The sequence below is a fragment of the Mytilus galloprovincialis genome, chromosome 2 (genome assembly GCF_965363235.1).
Source record: "Mytilus galloprovincialis chromosome 2, xbMytGall1.hap1.1, whole genome shotgun sequence".
Taxonomy (NCBI): domain Eukaryota; kingdom Metazoa; phylum Mollusca; class Bivalvia; order Mytilida; family Mytilidae; genus Mytilus; species Mytilus galloprovincialis.
In genome coordinates this window covers 33,699,458-33,716,782 of record NC_134839.1, presented here as the reverse complement: position 1 = coordinate 33,716,782, position 17,325 = coordinate 33,699,458, and the positions used below count along the sequence as shown (strand labels likewise).

The 17,325-nt window shown below is 32.5% G+C and overlaps 1 protein-coding gene across 1 annotated transcript; it reads right to left on the bottom strand.

Moving 5' to 3' along the window:
* Nucleotides 1-812: 812 nt before the first annotated feature.
* Nucleotides 813-15,362, bottom strand: LOC143063427 (perforin-like protein 1). Its single transcript, XM_076235577.1, has 12 exons — nucleotides 15,271-15,362; nucleotides 14,715-14,867; nucleotides 12,376-12,607; nucleotides 11,391-11,466; nucleotides 9,933-10,100; nucleotides 6,821-7,027; nucleotides 5,820-6,108; nucleotides 4,212-4,329; nucleotides 3,717-3,817; nucleotides 2,998-3,113; nucleotides 2,297-2,394; nucleotides 813-1,075 (listed from the first exon to the last, which is right to left on the bottom strand). The coding sequence occupies exons 1-12, from the start codon at nucleotides 15,350-15,352 to the stop codon at nucleotides 994-996; spliced, it is 1,722 nt and encodes a 573-aa protein (XP_076091692.1). The 5' UTR covers nucleotides 15,353-15,362; the 3' UTR covers nucleotides 813-993.
* Between the last annotated feature and the right edge of the window lie 1,963 nt (nucleotides 15,363-17,325).

The window sequence follows — 17,325 nt, the reverse complement described above, 5'->3', positions numbered from 1 at the left end:
ACCACATGCACACATATCACCTTAAATGCGGATACAGCGAAGCAGTCCACGGTTTGTTTAGAAAGCTAAAACTTGGTTATCTTCGAATATAGCCAATAGAAACCGGCTGTATACATTTTAAATACTTTTCATTTGTATCTACATTAAAAGGAGTTGAACCTCAAGGGTACGATTTAAGTCTTATATTATTCTAAATATGTCTTAATGATTTGCCTTTATGTAATCCACTTCATATTAATGAACGTTTTGTTACACAATGTTGTTTACTGTAATTTTGACATTTTATCTTTTATGTCTATTTGTTTTGTTTACGCATCGTTGTTAATTTAATGGAATTTGATGCGACTGTCATACAAGTAAGAGGTTTACCTGGCTATAAAACGAGGTTCAATTCACCATTTTCTACATAGGAAAATGCCTGTACCAAGTCAGGAATATGACAGTTGTTATCCATTTGTTTAATATGTTTGAGGTTTTGATTTTGCTATTTTATTTTATTTATGAGTTTGACTGTCCCTTTGGTATCTTTCGTCCCTCTTTTATGAGTGACTCTCCGTTTTAAATTTTCAACATGGTTCAGTATATTTGTGATGTAATTTTTTGCTATTTTTAGCACTATTTCTGTGATTGGAAAAGACAAAAGATGTATAATTCTGGCACTGTTGTATTAGAAGTAATTTGACCTTCGGTTTAAGAACACAAAATGTTAGTAAATAAATATCGAAGGTATCAGGCTTATAATTTGAAACGCCTGACACTCGTTTCGTCTACATAAGACTCATCAGTGACGCTCAGATCAAAATAGTTAAAAAGCCAAAAACAAGTAACTGTGTCAAAAACAAAGACAATGTGTATAGGTTCAAAAAAAACCGATCTGTTATGTGCAATGAAACATTAAATAAGAAAGTCTTGAAAACATTAGGCTGGAAAAGGCAGCATTAAAAATGTATAGATTAAACAAGTTGTTTAAATATTTTGTAGGAAGTCTTTGCGTTAGCTTTCATTATACTCGCCTTTTTCTTTTTTCAAAAAAATTGAATAATCTGCTACTGGACTATAGCTGATGTTCGTATTCCTGAAATATATATTAGTTAAATTTTACATCAGGTGTATAAATAAGAACTTTCGTTGTCTGCAGTGAGTTAGGATGAACCTTAAGACGTGCAATTCAAAAATTGTAGTTATTGACGAATGGTAAATTGTTTAACATTTGTAAAAGTATGTATCGATTTTTATATGTTAAGCGTATGTTTGACAACTAAATTCTATTGAAAATTGCAGAAAATGACAAAGAAAAAATGGAACAATATCAACTTGTTTCATCTTAAACATGGGTTACAGGAAAACTTCGGTTTTCTGTTTGTGGATAAGACAAATTTTGCGTGATATTACAATGTGTCAACTTAATAAATAATGATAAAGAGATCAATGACTTAACCAATTGTTTTATTTGATAAAGTCTAATTTTCGCTGTGGGCAATTTCTATGGACTCTTCCTTTCTGATTAAACATTGAGCTAACAATATAGGCCAAAAAAATATGACAAGCAACATAAAAAATCAAGTTACAATCATACATTAAAGTTCAAAACTCTAAAAATGAATCTAAAGCATTGTCTTGGTTTTTCACAAAGGACAGTCAATTATTTTCTACATTTGACAATGCTTGTCGAAGTCAGGAATATGATAGTTGTTGTCCATTTCCTCGGAGTTTAGTATTTTTGTGATACTTTCTTTTTCATACTTATAATATGACTTTATCAGTTCATAGTCTCCATAACTATTAAACCCACATGGTAAAAATAGATAAACAGAACCACACAAAATTAAACGAATAATTCATTAACAAACACCAGGAACACCAGTTGAATCTATAGTACTATGTTTTTAACCAAAACACCTTTGATCGTCATTTTTATTCACCTATTTGACTTAAATTCCGATATCTATTTATATCATACTAAATCGTTTATCTTAATAATAAACGATAAAAAGTCTAAAATTACCAGTTAACAATGCATTTGCTCGATAGTACGTATCGGTATTTCGTGTGTATTATAGTCTACACGCCATCTAATTATTCCAGGAAGTGACCTTCGAAGACTGCCGACGGTTAATTTGAAAGATATACTTATGATGATATCACGTGAGTACACATTGAATTTATCAACTATTATTACGGCAACATTTATACTGCAACGGTCACTGACTGCTATGAAGCTTTCGTTGATAAATATATCAATGAGACGAACTATACCATATTAGACTCAAAATATCTGAGTGCAATGTGTACTTACATGGCTTCATCTTGATCAGTAAATACATCTAATAATCTTGTTTCTGCAGGCATATCTGTGTTGAGTAAAATTGATCTTCCAATGTGAAGCATATCTCCCTATTAAAATTCATCAATATTATTTTATAGTTTTAATTTGAAATGAGATAAGCTAAACAGCATTCACTAACAAAAAGTATATAGGCACAAGACAAAGAGGCCATCAAAGGAGCTATATCAGGTGCGTCGATAAAGCCAGTTAATAAGTGATCATATGGCTATATGGTTATATTTATATATAAGACCGATGGTGAGTACAACACTGTGCATAGATCAACAAATTCGTGTTGTTGACCGTAAAACGTTACAGTGTGGATTTCAGTAATTTTTTTCTCAAAACACTGACTTCTTTTGGGACAACATTCTGCCTTTACCTTGCAAAAAAAAGTATCAGCTATAGATTTGTTGGCCCATTTGAGTCTTGAAAAGATTGATAGTATCCACATCTACGTGCTTCAATCCATGAAGATATGGTATCATGCAATCAGGTGTTAAGAACTGTGAATCAATGCAACATATCATAATTCCTTTTAGATAATGAAAGTATATTGAGGCACCATCACATTGCATTTGTAGTTATCAAGTTCGTGAGGGGGATTTATTCCATTACTTATTAGTAATAAACAATATAACTGTTTTACTAGTATGATTCAAGGCTTTTACCTCAATTGTCTTCAGCAAGAATGGTTCTCCATAGTGGATATTTGATCCCAACTTATCACTTATTCCGTCAGGTGGAACTAGTTGGAAGAGTCCATCATAATTGGTAATTTCAGACACTGCAATATAAATTATGGAATTATCAAACTAGTGTATACTTGTATTTCCAGCTTGCATTAATAATTATAAATTAATCGTTTTACTCTTCTTAAAAGATAGCTCTTACTAAAGTTAAAAACAGAAATTAAAAACCCTTATGCAGTTTGAAACCCATATAAGAATTTGTTTTTCAAATTCCAGATTATTTCACATAAATTATATTAATAAAGATAAAAACCGACTAACAACTGTTAAAAACCAATTTCACAAATATGCAGATGATACTGTGTTGTGTTTGATTACTAACACTGGAACTTCTAAAGGCGTTTAAAGATTATTATTGCAGTCTGTTTATTCCTATGTCGGTTTCGGTATTCTTCCATTAAATAAACACATAAGTTACAAACTTTTGATTTAAATTGGTTAGAAATTATCTGATAAAAATTACAATGAAACAATTTTTCTTCGCTATGAAATCCAAACTTTTCGTTTTTTTTTTACTTTTATGGACCTGAGTGTTAAAATAAGCATTGTGAACTATATTTTTTATCAATGATCATTAATATTTGTAAAAACGAAATTCTCCTTCCAGAAAATAAGGTGAAAATTGTGATGAAACTTACCTGTAGTTAGCGGTTTTATTGTCAATCCAGGGGATATTCCATAATGCTGTGACAATGCCAGGAATCGATCTCCATTACGTACTTTTATAAAATCACCATACCTGTTAAGAATATATGTTCTTATTTGTTATTTTGTACAAAAATATATGTAAATACCAGACTATGGTAAATGACCAGAGCTACACGAGTTCCGCGAAACGATTAATGATATAATGAAATCCCTTATGTTTTTTTTTACTTTTTGTAAGCGGATTTAATCCAGGCGTCAACAATATTCGCTGATTGTTAAAACCTTTATAAGATAAGAGAAAAATGAAAAACCGAATTTGATGCTTTAGCACTGAATATGGTTTTTCGATGTATCCATGACGGATTTTACAAGTCGAGAAGGAATTGTTTTGTTATTGTTGTTTGAATTGACTTTCCCTTGCTTGGTTTTGTCATTATTTTGTCTTTTTTCATTGGAATTTTGTTTTTCCCTTAAAATGTACCTACTTTAAAGCTGCAGAATTTCCTTCCGATTCCGACAGAAGACTACAATGATACGTAGATATAGTTGATGAACAATAACGGAAGAGAGCCTTTCTAAAACATTGTCGTTTCTCATATAAACCTTGAAAATATAAAATAAAAATGAGTAGAAAATAGCAAAAAAAGCCAGTTAACTTAAAAATGTATTTAAGATACATAAGAAATTTAATGCAAAAAGTTATTCCTATTATTGGATTAAACAACTACTGTTAATAATTTGTTAACAGGAAAAAACCTTGAGTACACACACATTCGAAAATAAAATAATTGATGATATGGTTTTTTGTAAGACACCTATCAAACAGAGTTCAAATGAAGTGAACTTAAACAAAGAAATGTAATTGTACGGCCTTATATAGCCAAATAAACCCTTTACAGTTATGGTAGATATAAAAGGCCCTGTCGTGAGCCCACAACTCTTCCACTTACAGTGGGCAGTGGTGTTACAGCATAAAAAAAAAGAACAAATCAGCCTAAAATGGCAATAAGCAAAATAAGAAAAAATACATAGATAGCAACGACAGAAAGTGACGTTATAAAAGTGTACTCAAAACCCATAATATACAATCGTGGCCTTCATTAAAAAAAGGGGCACGAAAGATACCAAAGGGACAGTCAAACTATAAAACCTAAAACAAACTGGCAACGCCATGGCTAAAAATGAAAAAGACAAACAGAAAAACAATAGTTGATATTAATAATTATTATACCTCAGTATGTTTATTGCATATAACAAAATAACTAAATATAGGTCTTCTTTTTCATTCCACGGACTATTTGTCAGTCAAAAGGTTTAAAAACTACTACCTCGGTCATTAGTTTTATAATCATATTTCCAGGACTTAGTCATAATTATGTTTCATTGGACAACAATAACCTCCTTGGTTATTAGTGTTGCTGGAACTTTTATGCGGTAACGCAAAAACGGTAGAATCTGTATGTGTCTGTCATAATTTCTTTATTACTTGGAGAAATTTGAAATCACAAAAGAAATTCGGCACGACATATAAATGGAACCATACAAGGCAACTGTGTATGGTAGAAGTCTGTTGTCATCCTCATACTAGTAAGCTCTGAATTTTATTGTGTATATAATTGGTTTTAGTAAACGGTTCATATATGCATGGAATTATTTACAGGATTCCCGGTTTTGATTACAGTAAATAGAATATTTACAAGTACCACTAGGGACAAAACAAAAAAAAAACGGTATTTTTCATCTTTTGCATAAGTATGTGACTTATAAAGAACAAAGCCTTATTTAATATTAAGGCAAATGCTGCGATTTCTAAAAAACATACCAGTAGAATTCGATAAAATGATACTTTGTTAGTATATTTAAATGCACCTTATCTGGTGCAGAAAAAAAATAGTACCGTCAATTTCATCAGTACCACTGCGTAGACTATTATTCCCCGAGGGAACAACAAGCTTACTAGCCAGTAGTTCGGTAGTAGCATGAACATACGGATTGTGAGTTATATAAATTTACCTGTACAAAAGAGACATCTATTGTCGAAATGCGAATCTTCTGATGCAGAAAGATTCGTACCGTTAATTTAATTAGTTTACCTGGTATTTTTTTCTTAAAGTACTCAGGTCTAATTATTGCATCAATTGATGCCAGCTTATATTGAATTGGTGCTGGATTTTCTGCAGCCGATCTCGCCCATTCTCGTAGTGTTTCCGTCGAACCTGAACTATAATCTCCAGATGGAGGACTCCCACCAATGTAATACTCCCTCTGTTCCTTTTCAGTATTTGAAACCATTTCCCTTAAAGATTCCTCTGTTGAAACTCCTACACTAAATCCTGCTCCACCAGAGAAGACACCCATTTTAACTGACATTTGGGCAGCGACCTAAGTAAGTCAAGAATGTGATTCTTGTGATTACTGTATTGTAAATGAAATAACTAATTATTTGGACAATGACAACATATTATTCACTTGTATACGATATATTTACCTTAAACATAATGTAAACTAAGATTTTGAGTCAGTTTCTACCGTATGCAGTGTTTATTTAGATCATTTACAAAATGCAATTATACGTCTATTGTCTTTGTTAACCTTTATTCCTTTACATAAAGCAAATATATGTTTAGTAAATTAAATTAAATAAAAAAACGTCTCCTCGCTTAAAACCTGTTCCTTGTAAACAGTGACAGTACTTCTTAGTATCAAATTGGGGGAAACATAAACCAGTCAGTAAGACATGTAGATTAATTTTCTTGAGATGTTGCGGAAAATGTATTAAAAATCATGATTATCATCTGGTTACAACATGGGTTTCTGTGGCCGAGTGGACTAAGTAGATTAAATATTGTATCACTAGCCCGCCAATGTTTTGAGTTTTGAATCCCGCACATGGCAGGTGCGTTACACTCAAATTTGCATTGAAAAGGTTTGGCGTTTTCCTGCTGAAGGTTGGTGGTTCTCTCAGAGCACTCCGATATCCTCTACCAATAACAGCTGACAGCCACAAACTATCCAAAAATACTGGAAGAGTCGGGTAATCCAAATCAAACAATGCAAAAGTATTGATCTTTAAATATTATCCCCAGTTGCTTACCTTAGCAGAAACACCAACGGACTGAAATCGATCTAGATCGGTATTTTTGAATCTAAATTCTTGTACTGCTTTTGCTCCCATGACAACTTCTGTTGTATAATGAGTGCCAAATTGTTCAATAACTCTGATATATAAACTTTGTATCACATCTTCTTCACACTTCTCAGTTGGCAAAACTCTGATGCTGTCCTCCAAAAAGTCACTTAGCTTCAAATGAACAATTCTTAGTTTATAGACTGACTGAATTTCAAATATACAACAAATCAGCAAGAGATGTTTGATATATTGTTTAAATTTCATTTTTTAGAGAATAAAAACCAATTATATTCAAGAGGAAAATGAGAAAATCGTTTAATTCCATTGACAATAAATGACAGTGGGGATCAACATGGAGTTGAAAAAATATTCCTGTGGGGTTTGAAATGAAATTGTATTATCATCAAAGTATGAAAACATTGTTTGTCCACAAAGTTGAGAAAATAATTATATTGATTCAAAAGGCGTTGCGCTTTCTCATGCTAAAACAGCGTTACAATAGGGAAAACTGAAAGGGATTTTGAAAATGATGAGTTGGTTCAAGTTAATTGTTTCTTTCTTAAAGTCTAATGGCAAATAGTTCATGCATGTTCAGTACGAGAACAAATTCACTATAAATATAATATAATAGGTAGTTCCTGTGCGGGGAGAATATCTGGTAAGGGCTAGCTTTGCCCTAATATTCGAAGTACTTCTAATAAAAGATTTTTGACATTTTTCAAATACTTAGGTGTCTATTTTAGTCTATTCAATAAGTTCATGTAATAAATTTTAATTGATTTGGACATCAGAGAAGCTCATATTCACGCGTAAATATGCAAAATCTATCATATTTGCCATAAAACGTCATGTTTCAAATGGTAATGGTCTAAAATGGAGGTGGCTGCATTCGTATATAGTCTCAACCTTTATATATGTTATGGATCATCATCAAATACAACAAAATGTTTGAATAGTAAGACTGAACAGTAATGCGAACACTTTCATTTTACATAACAACCGTAGTGAAATTAGCACAAATGCTAAAATTGTGAAGATTTCAGTAATATTTCAGGCCAATTACAACTGATATATAAATCATGAACCCATGAATAGAATAAAACAGTACACGACCAATTCATTTAATGTAAAGACGTTAAGTTATGTCATGTTTTTCTGGTATATTTAAAACGATTATTGTTCCATACTAACAGTGCATGAGGTTTTAGTGAATTTTATGTTTCTCGATATTGCATACTACGTATTTTGCCATAGCTTTTTAAATACCACTCTAATCTTTGTTCTGTATATCGGATCGGATTGAGATTTGACAGACAGGTATACTGTGATTGAGTTTGTCAAATGTATAAACGATAGACTTTCACTTTCATATAAATTAAATAGGCAGTTGCTATATGTCCGGCCAATACAATGCGCATGTCACTATTTGTGTGTACGTGTAATATTATCTTCAGCAGCACCAGGGGGTAGCAAATGGTTGTAATCTTAATTGTTAGGGCCTAACCCTGTTTCTGGTAATTGAAATTGTTGTTTTCTTCTTACTAGTATATAGTCTTATGTGGATAACGAATATTTAGAAAAAAATCATATATAAAATTGAGAATGGAAATGGGGAATGTGCCAAAGAAACAACCCGACCATAGAAAAAAACAACAGCAGAAGGTCACCAGCAGGTCTTCAATGTATCGAGAAATTCCCGCACCCCGGAGGCGTCCTTCAGCTGGCCCCTAAACAAATACATACTGGTACAGTGATAATGAACGCCATACTAATTTCCAAATTGTACACAAGAAACTAAAATTAAAATAATACAAGACTAACAAAGACCAGAGGCTCCTGACTTGGGACAGGCGCAAAAATGCGGCGGGTTTAAACATGTTTGTGAGATCTCAACATTCCCCTTATACCTCTAGCCAATGTAGAAAAGTAAACGCATAACAATACGCACATTAAAATCCAGTTCAAGAGAAGTCCAAGTCAGATGTCAGAAGATGTAACCAAAGAAAATAAACAAAATGGCAATAATACATAAATAACACATATATATACTGTATATCCCATATTTTTATATAAGAAGAGAGAAGAAATTACTTGTAAAACAAAATTGGGTAATGTTTGACTCATTTTAAGTTAACGTAAAGGATTTTGTCTAGCTGAAAAAGTACAAAATTATTGTGTTTTAGCTGTAAGAGAGAACTATAGATCTCTTGACATAAAGTTATCCATATTCTGATTGAGATGTGGGAGATTTTTCTATAATGGGTTCCCCCCCAAAAAAAAAAAATGAATAACGTGAGGGGGTCGGAGACAAAGTCCTCATTTCTGTTTTGCTCCTGATGCCATCTCCGTGGTCCCGTGTATTTCATTACCCCTCTTTTTATAATCCTATATCCAACATCCCCACTTTAAGTTTTTACCCTCCCCCCATACCCCTATATACCACTTCAAATGCTACTTGCAGGATTCATTTTGGAATATAACTAAGCTAAATTTTATTCAGTTAGACATGCAATTGTAAAGGCCTTTCTCAACTACTCTTGCTTTGGACATCTTTTCCGCCATTTACACAGCTGTAGCGAGTCGAATAATTTTGTAAAACTATAGTTCTGCGATCAATTATCTTTTATTTCCCATTTCTTTGTGATTTCAATTTTTTGAGTCCCTTTTGTAAGATTATAGCATTCTTTGAAGTTCATACTATCCGGCGTGTTCCATTGTCAAATTCCAAAAACTGCAAAATGTATCCCAAATATTGATATCGCCGTTTTCAGCCATGATATTAAAATTGATTATCAGTAATTCGATTACACGCACCCCCTTGGTGCTACTGAGGATAATATTTCACGCATTTTCCAAATTCACATTATATTACATGCGCCTTGCAATGGCCGGACAAATAGCCCTAGCAATATTCATCCAACTAGCCGGACAAATAGCCACTCCGAATTAAATAACAATTTTTCTGCAAAAGATGCACATCCGACAATTAAAGTATGTTCAGCGGTTCTGTAGGTCAACATATTGAAAGTCCAAAACTAAAAAAATCATGTAAAAAAGTATGTTAATTCATAATTACCTTGGATGTTGTCCCTGTTGTTGACAGTCTAGCTTTGTAAACATTAGCTCTACCAACAATATCTAAAGTCGTAGTTTCTCCTTTTGTTACTTCTTTTACAGACTTTTTATAAGAAGTACTAGCGCTGAAACTTCCACTAAAGCCAAAACCCTCAGCTTCTGCACTTACCTATTGAATACAGCTACTCGTAATATATAATGCCATCAACATGTTATTTTAATATACAGGTATATATTTTATTTTAATTATGCATTGGTTGTTAATACTATCTAAGTGTAGAATATTACATATATAATATTTCTAGATTATTTATACACTTTTAACAACCATCTCTTACATGTACGTAATGTAGAGGTTGGCATTTAAAAGGCAAATATTATAATATATATTAATGTAAGACTCCAAAATGTTGCACCCGCACTGATACTGAAATAGGATGAAGCTTTTGCTGGAGTACGACGGTTCAAGAAATGATACAGTAACATAATTATGATTGCTTTAGTTATATCACCATGGTTATGTCGAGATAAATGTTTTACTCTTGAGATGATAACTTCTATGTAAAAGACCGACAGTTTAAGCTTGATTTGTATTGTGCTTACAGTGTTAATATTCTGAGACGTTTTAGAACGAAATAAACCATCAGGTCTATAAGTGTACTTTACAACTTATTTTGATAAGCAGAGAAGCAGTTCGTGTCCAAGATTTTGGAGGAACAAACGACAGACTTCAACATAGTCAAGCATATATGGTCTGGGAGGTTTTTTCAACATCGGATAAATGGTTGTTTACACCAGTGAGCAATTTATCAGCTTTATAATAACGAGAACAAATTATATTTGAACCCTGTCTTATTCTATAATATTTCATTGCAATTATATAGCAAAAACACCAGACAGTTTTCAAGTAACTGAATCATGATTTATCCACTTATTTTAAGTTCTTTAGAATAACATGTTGAATTATTTTTTGTATACAAAAGTTACAACCTGCATTAACACACGTCCCAATATACTGATTCTAAGCTATTAAGTCTATTTATTGACTCTGTCCTGTTGTGAGCTTTGACATGAACCATCAAATTCCAAATTGATATTGAAAGGTTTATTTTGACCTGAACAGAAATAAAACCCTGATCTTATAAATGAGAGGCTATGCTAGGTTAAGATGCGGACACATCCATTGCATCTACAAATCAAATGTGGTTCAGACTTCACATCATCGCATTCCTGCTGGTAGATTCCATCACATTCAGGAAAACTATCAACGTCAACATCAGAATAAAAGCTAAGAAGTCCATATATGCACTGCACATGCTAATAACAATTTATTCTGAGATAACACGTAAATACTGAATATCCATAATGAATCGAAGATTATAATATCTCACAAATTGTGTCGTTTATCTTATTCCTGATAATTCTATTCGAAATTTAATATTATAGAACCTATACGTACAGATACATCAACTTGTAGCATACTTTGATAATCTGTTTCTGTTTTAACCTGATGGTAAGACGATCCAAATGTTGCACTGTATGTAATGGAAGAAAGAACGGTAGCAGAAGCATGATATAGAATATGATGATGCACGTAAAAAAGTTTTGTAATGTATTGTGGTTCATGAACATGCATTTTTTGTTTTCCTGCCCAAAACAAAAGATAAAGCTTATAAAATAGCATACCCGCTTATGGTTGCTCATCGTGTAGGAACCGTGGTAATATTTCACTTATAATTTCAACGTCGCCTTTTCAAGTCAATATACGAATGATTATTTTATGTTTTGTGTTCTTTATAACCAACAACTGTGAATTAAACGGGCCTTTATCTCTTATGTGCGCAAAAAACTGCGGAACTACATAATAATTGTCAACAAATAATATTTGTTCAATGATATTAGATATTTTCAAAAAGTGAATTTTTACAAAGTGAATAAGGTAATTAACCTTTTGTTATGTTAGGAAAAGCAGATCACTATAGAAATTTGCTACGAAAAGCATTTTGAAATATTTTAAATGTGTTGAATAGTGAAATAATCATCTGAAGAACTGCATTACAAAAACCACAGAACTATGATTAATTAAATCACAAATATATCTCAGCTTCGAAACGAACGCCAAGTTCATGATAATGGTCAGTGAATTAAAGAGCATTTTACCCACAATAAGTTCCTCACTTAAATGCATTGCACTAATCGATTAAAATTAAGAGAATAAAACAACTCACATATTGCATAATTTGTTGTTAGTATGTTAAAAGTCAATATCGATATGACAATTGTTGCAAATTTTCACTAAATCGTTAATAACGTTTGTTAGATTGATAATTTTTTGATAATATAAGTATTTCACATCATCAGCTTACACAAGAAATAATCATTGTATGAACACAATGTTTATTGTAAGAAAAAAAATAACATTAAACAAGGTATAATGTTCAAACCTCGTTTCGGATATGACATCTACATTGTCCGGAATTCTATACGCTCCGTCACTAGTAAAGCGAAAAGAGAACGGCAAATCTATAACTGGAAGTCTAAAACCTTGATCTACTTCTCCATCTTCGCTTATAGGATTTCCTTTGTATATATCATATCCTCTTCCGATATATCCCACATTAAGACGGGAACTGGTGGCTATGAATGGAGTCTTTGCTTCGTTTTTTCTCCTAAATGCTGATGATTAAAGATAAAAGTAAGGTTAAATTACAATAAGCTGAAATATATGAAATTTTGGGAAAAGAAGGTTGTTATTTTAACATAAGCTTGTGATTGCGAACTCTCTTTTGCTTCTATATTTTTGATAATATATTTTCGACGATGGTAACTTATTTGAGGGGGATTGTTATACTTCAGTATTTTTTTTTTAAAGATTAACGTGTTTTTATTATAAGCATATAATCAACTTTTGCAATGTTACTTCAAATTCACAAATAGTGCATGAGAAAATACACTTGGTATCCCATTTCGATAATGACTCTTCCTTTTACCTATGCGAGACGTCAAGAATTACGACAAATTTTAGAAATAGTTTATTGGATTATCTCACTTTAAACAGAAAAACCTTAAAAAATAAATGTATCATATTTACAAGGGATATGTCAAACACTTAAGTAAAGTATACACTCGGTCGTCTGTAATAAGAAGTTTGATATTGAGCATGATTACATGCAATTTTTTTACCATGCTAGTTTCGATTCATTTTCTATTCAGTTTGTTTGTCTTTTAGAATCTGGCTCTTTGATTAAGTAAAAAATGCTGCTATAGATTTGTTTTAATGGGATTAAAACGTTTTGCAACTGCGTTTTGCAAATTACTTTGAATCAATCTAGTCAGGAATAGTCCTGTCCAAAGTCAGGAGTTAATATTTCAGTGGTTTTCGTTGGTTCATAGATATAAGAAATATAGTATGAGTGCCAATGAGACAACTCTTCATGCAACTTATAATTGGAAAAAATAAACCATTATTTGTCAAAGTATGGCCTCTACCACGGAGACTTGGCCCAGAACGAACAGTAATCTATAAATGACTGGCGAAAAACCATTCAAACAGGACAACCAACGGTCTAAAAAGGAAATATCACCAAAATACTGAACTCCGAGGAAAATTAAAAACGGAAAGTCCCCAATCAAATGGCAAAATCAAAAGCTCAAAATCTTCAAACAAATTGATAAAAACTGTTATATTCCTGATTTGTTACAGGCATTTTCTGTTGTACAAAGTAATAGATTGAGCCTGCTTTTATTGCTACATACAAAACGGGAACGATAAACACTTATGAACCATTTCCTCAAACGCCAACCACTTTAACTGCAGGTTCCTGACTTAGGACAGGTGCATACAAATTCAGCGGGTTTAAACGTTTTAACCGGTGCCAAACCCCAACCTAATCTAAAGCAATAGTGTAACATCCCAACATAAAAATACACACTGTTGTTGCCTCTTGGCTGTTGTTTTCGCTTTGTTCCGATTGTTGTTTCTTTGACATATTCTCCATTTTCATTCTCAATTTTATGCTATAAACTATCAAGTTCATTTGTGTCATATTTGTTTTTCGTTAACTGTTTTGTTATGAATAATCCGTTAGTTTTCCCAATTGTATTATTTCATATTTTTCATGTCGTTTTTTTCATAGCCAAAAATACGGTATAGGGTTTTTATCATAGCTGAGGCCATACAGTTGTCCTATAATTGCTTTCATCCACTCCATTTTAACATCGGTGGATAGTTTTGTCATTGAAAATCAATCCACGTCTTTTTATTCAATGTAACATATAGGCATTGACGATAATGGTCGGTTGAAGACAAAACTTGGCGACAAAAGATATGATCTTACTTTCCAAATTGTGTACTTTACTATGTATTCCAACTACACCTGCAGATGGAGTATATGCTTACAGATAAGCTTTTAACCAATAATTCTAGGTGACAAATTTCATATCTTCCCTTCAGAAATTTTTCGGACGCTATTGTTAGTTGGTATTATTGTTTCACACTTCCGGAGCACCTGGATCTTTGCCTGTTTTTCCTTTAATTCGTGTTGCTCGGTCTTTAGTTTTCTATGTTCAGTTTTGTAAACTTGTTTTATCTTTTGATCTTCTGTTCCTTTTTGCCATGGCGTTGTCAGTTCATTTTGAGTTATGAGTTTGAATGTTCCTCTGGTATCTTTTGCCTGTCTTATAATGAAATGTCGCATTCAAGCAATATCTTAATAGTTTTTTATTCTAGATTACGCTATCAAAATATATATTATTTAAGTTTTCATTTCAAGTTTGTACATACCTAACATAGCTCTTTCTTCAGCCTCCTCTACTTCCGCTTCAGCTAATCTATCAGGCAATCCCAAGTTTTGACTGGCGTTGATTAAAGACGTTGACATGAACATTTGTTGTCGACGAAACCCATCAACTAAATCATCTATTGGTTCTTCCATATCTGTTATGTATGAAAATATTGATGATGACAACTATTCTTATCATCGCTATTGTCTTTATAAAATCTAATTGCTATTATTTTGGTAAGTAAAATTCAAATGGTTAGTTATTCAAAAATAAAATAATATGTTTTCTTCATAGTCGAATTAAATGTCATATGCATTTTTATTTTTTTGCGTCTGAAGAGCTTTTTTGGCTTCACATTCACCAGGAACGTTATAAAACACAAATTGAAAGCAAACGATGCCTAAATATTGTCAAACGTTAAGAACTATATGGAAAATATAACATACACAGAAATGCCAAATGTATCTAGTAGCTCTTGAAACCGTTTTTTTCTTCTTCTCAAAATGTGATAATTCATGAACTTGCATTAGCAATAATTTTCTAACGTTTATACTAACAAGCAGGTGCAGCTAGAACTGTTTTGTCTCTGATCAACAACAAAGAGAATACACAAGGCAGTAAATTCCAACAGCTGCCCATATTGTTGGGATTCTGGAATAAAAAAAACACCTAAAATTTACAATAACAACTAACAAATAAATCTACAGAACTAATCAATTATTTAGGCATGTTAATAAGCATTCTCTGGTTTGCATCACTAAATGCAATTGTATGTGATAGTTAAACATTATGTTTCATTAATCTATAAACTAGATTTTTTTGACAAAGGAAAATTGTTTATTTTCTTTTAAATTTTAATGAACGAGTTGTTGGTCACAGGCTAAAATTTCCGATGTCCTCCAGAAAATTTATTGGAAAAAGAACTTTGGGTTACTGACAAGTAGTGGAGGCCTGTTCCAAAAAATGAATAGAGCGGTAATCAGATGAACAAACGGGATATTCAAACGCACAAATCAAACGCAAACTGGAACGTATATGACAAACAACTGAAAACAATATAAAGATACACAGTACACACATCATAACAAAAGAAACTAAATATCTATCGTCATTTGTGAAACAGATATTCCATTGAAGAGGGACGAAAGATACCAGAGGGACAGTCAAACTCATAAATCGAAAATAAACTGACAACGCCATGGCTAAAAATGAAAAAAAAGACAAACAGACAAACAATAGTACACATGACACAACATAGAAAACTAAAGAATAAGCAACACGAACCCCACCAAAAACTAGGGATGATCTCAGGTGCTCCGAACGTAACAAATATGTTGTCATTCAAGAAATCAATCATCTTAATAATTTCAGTTTCAGAGAATTTTTTGTTTGAATCAGAGTGATCCTTTACAAAGTAGGATTTATCCCTCGCTAAGACAAGATCTACGTTGGCCATTCTTTTTTTTATGAAACATAGCAATACCAACTCTTTCAATTTGTCTTTTAGTTTGGAATGTGGAAAACTTGTGTAAAGTGTAGAAAAGTCAAATGTTTTAATACTATTACAAGATGAAAGAGAGTTAGATTGTATGTACTCTAACAGATCTTTGGAATTTTTAAGTCTCCACATCTGATTCACGCCACCTCTAGAATAGGCAGTTTCACAATAACTTTGAAGCCCGTCTTTGATTGCTGATAAAAACGATATTAATAATTTAGAAAGGGGTTTCGTGGGGCACTTGGAAGACCCAGCAATATATCGTTGTTTGTAAGGACACTTATGTAGTTTAGGTATCTAATACAGTAATGGAAGATCCAGTTCGTCATCTTTGTTTGAAATTACAAAGGAACATAGAACAGACCTATGATTATCCAGGATTTCCTCTTTGGTAAGTGTCGTGAGGGTATATGTTGAGTTTATAAGTAAATTGTCAATACTTAATTCGTTTATCAAGCAGTTAATGTAATGAGTTTTACACACAAAAAAGATGTTGTTTGGGGCTTTATTTGCGGGGACAACAACATATATATTTGTCATGGAGGTAGGATAAGTGTTTTACAACATTTGGGTCTTTAAAGATTGACGTAGCATGGGCATTGTTAGACCCATTCAGTTTCTTAATTCTGATTTATATCAACGACCTCACTGCCTCAATCCATTCTGAAAAAGTGTCTACGTCTTCCTTCTCGCGCTTAGCCCATTGCCTGGCATAATCCTCGACTGAATCCATCAAAATTTTAAAGTTGTAATTCCAATTGATGGATTTAGGCTCACGATATTTCGGACCTTTTGATAACACATTTCGTAGATTGTGTTATTAACAATGTTGAGGTCACCGGTAATAACGTGGCCAGCCGGATTATATGTAAATTAGGAACTAGCACAAGTGCAATCAGGAGGTTCATACTTGAAGTTGTCAATATTGAGATCCTGCAAAACCTGTTTGTAATTGAAAATTTTAGTTGCAATAGGTTTGGTTTAGGTATAAGAAATGATTGGTATAGACTGATCTTTGAAATAAGGAGGTATTTTCGATTGAACTAATTGATGATAAAGGATATTGCCTAAGTTGACGCCATCGAGACCTTTGTTGGCAAAGGAAAGATCATAA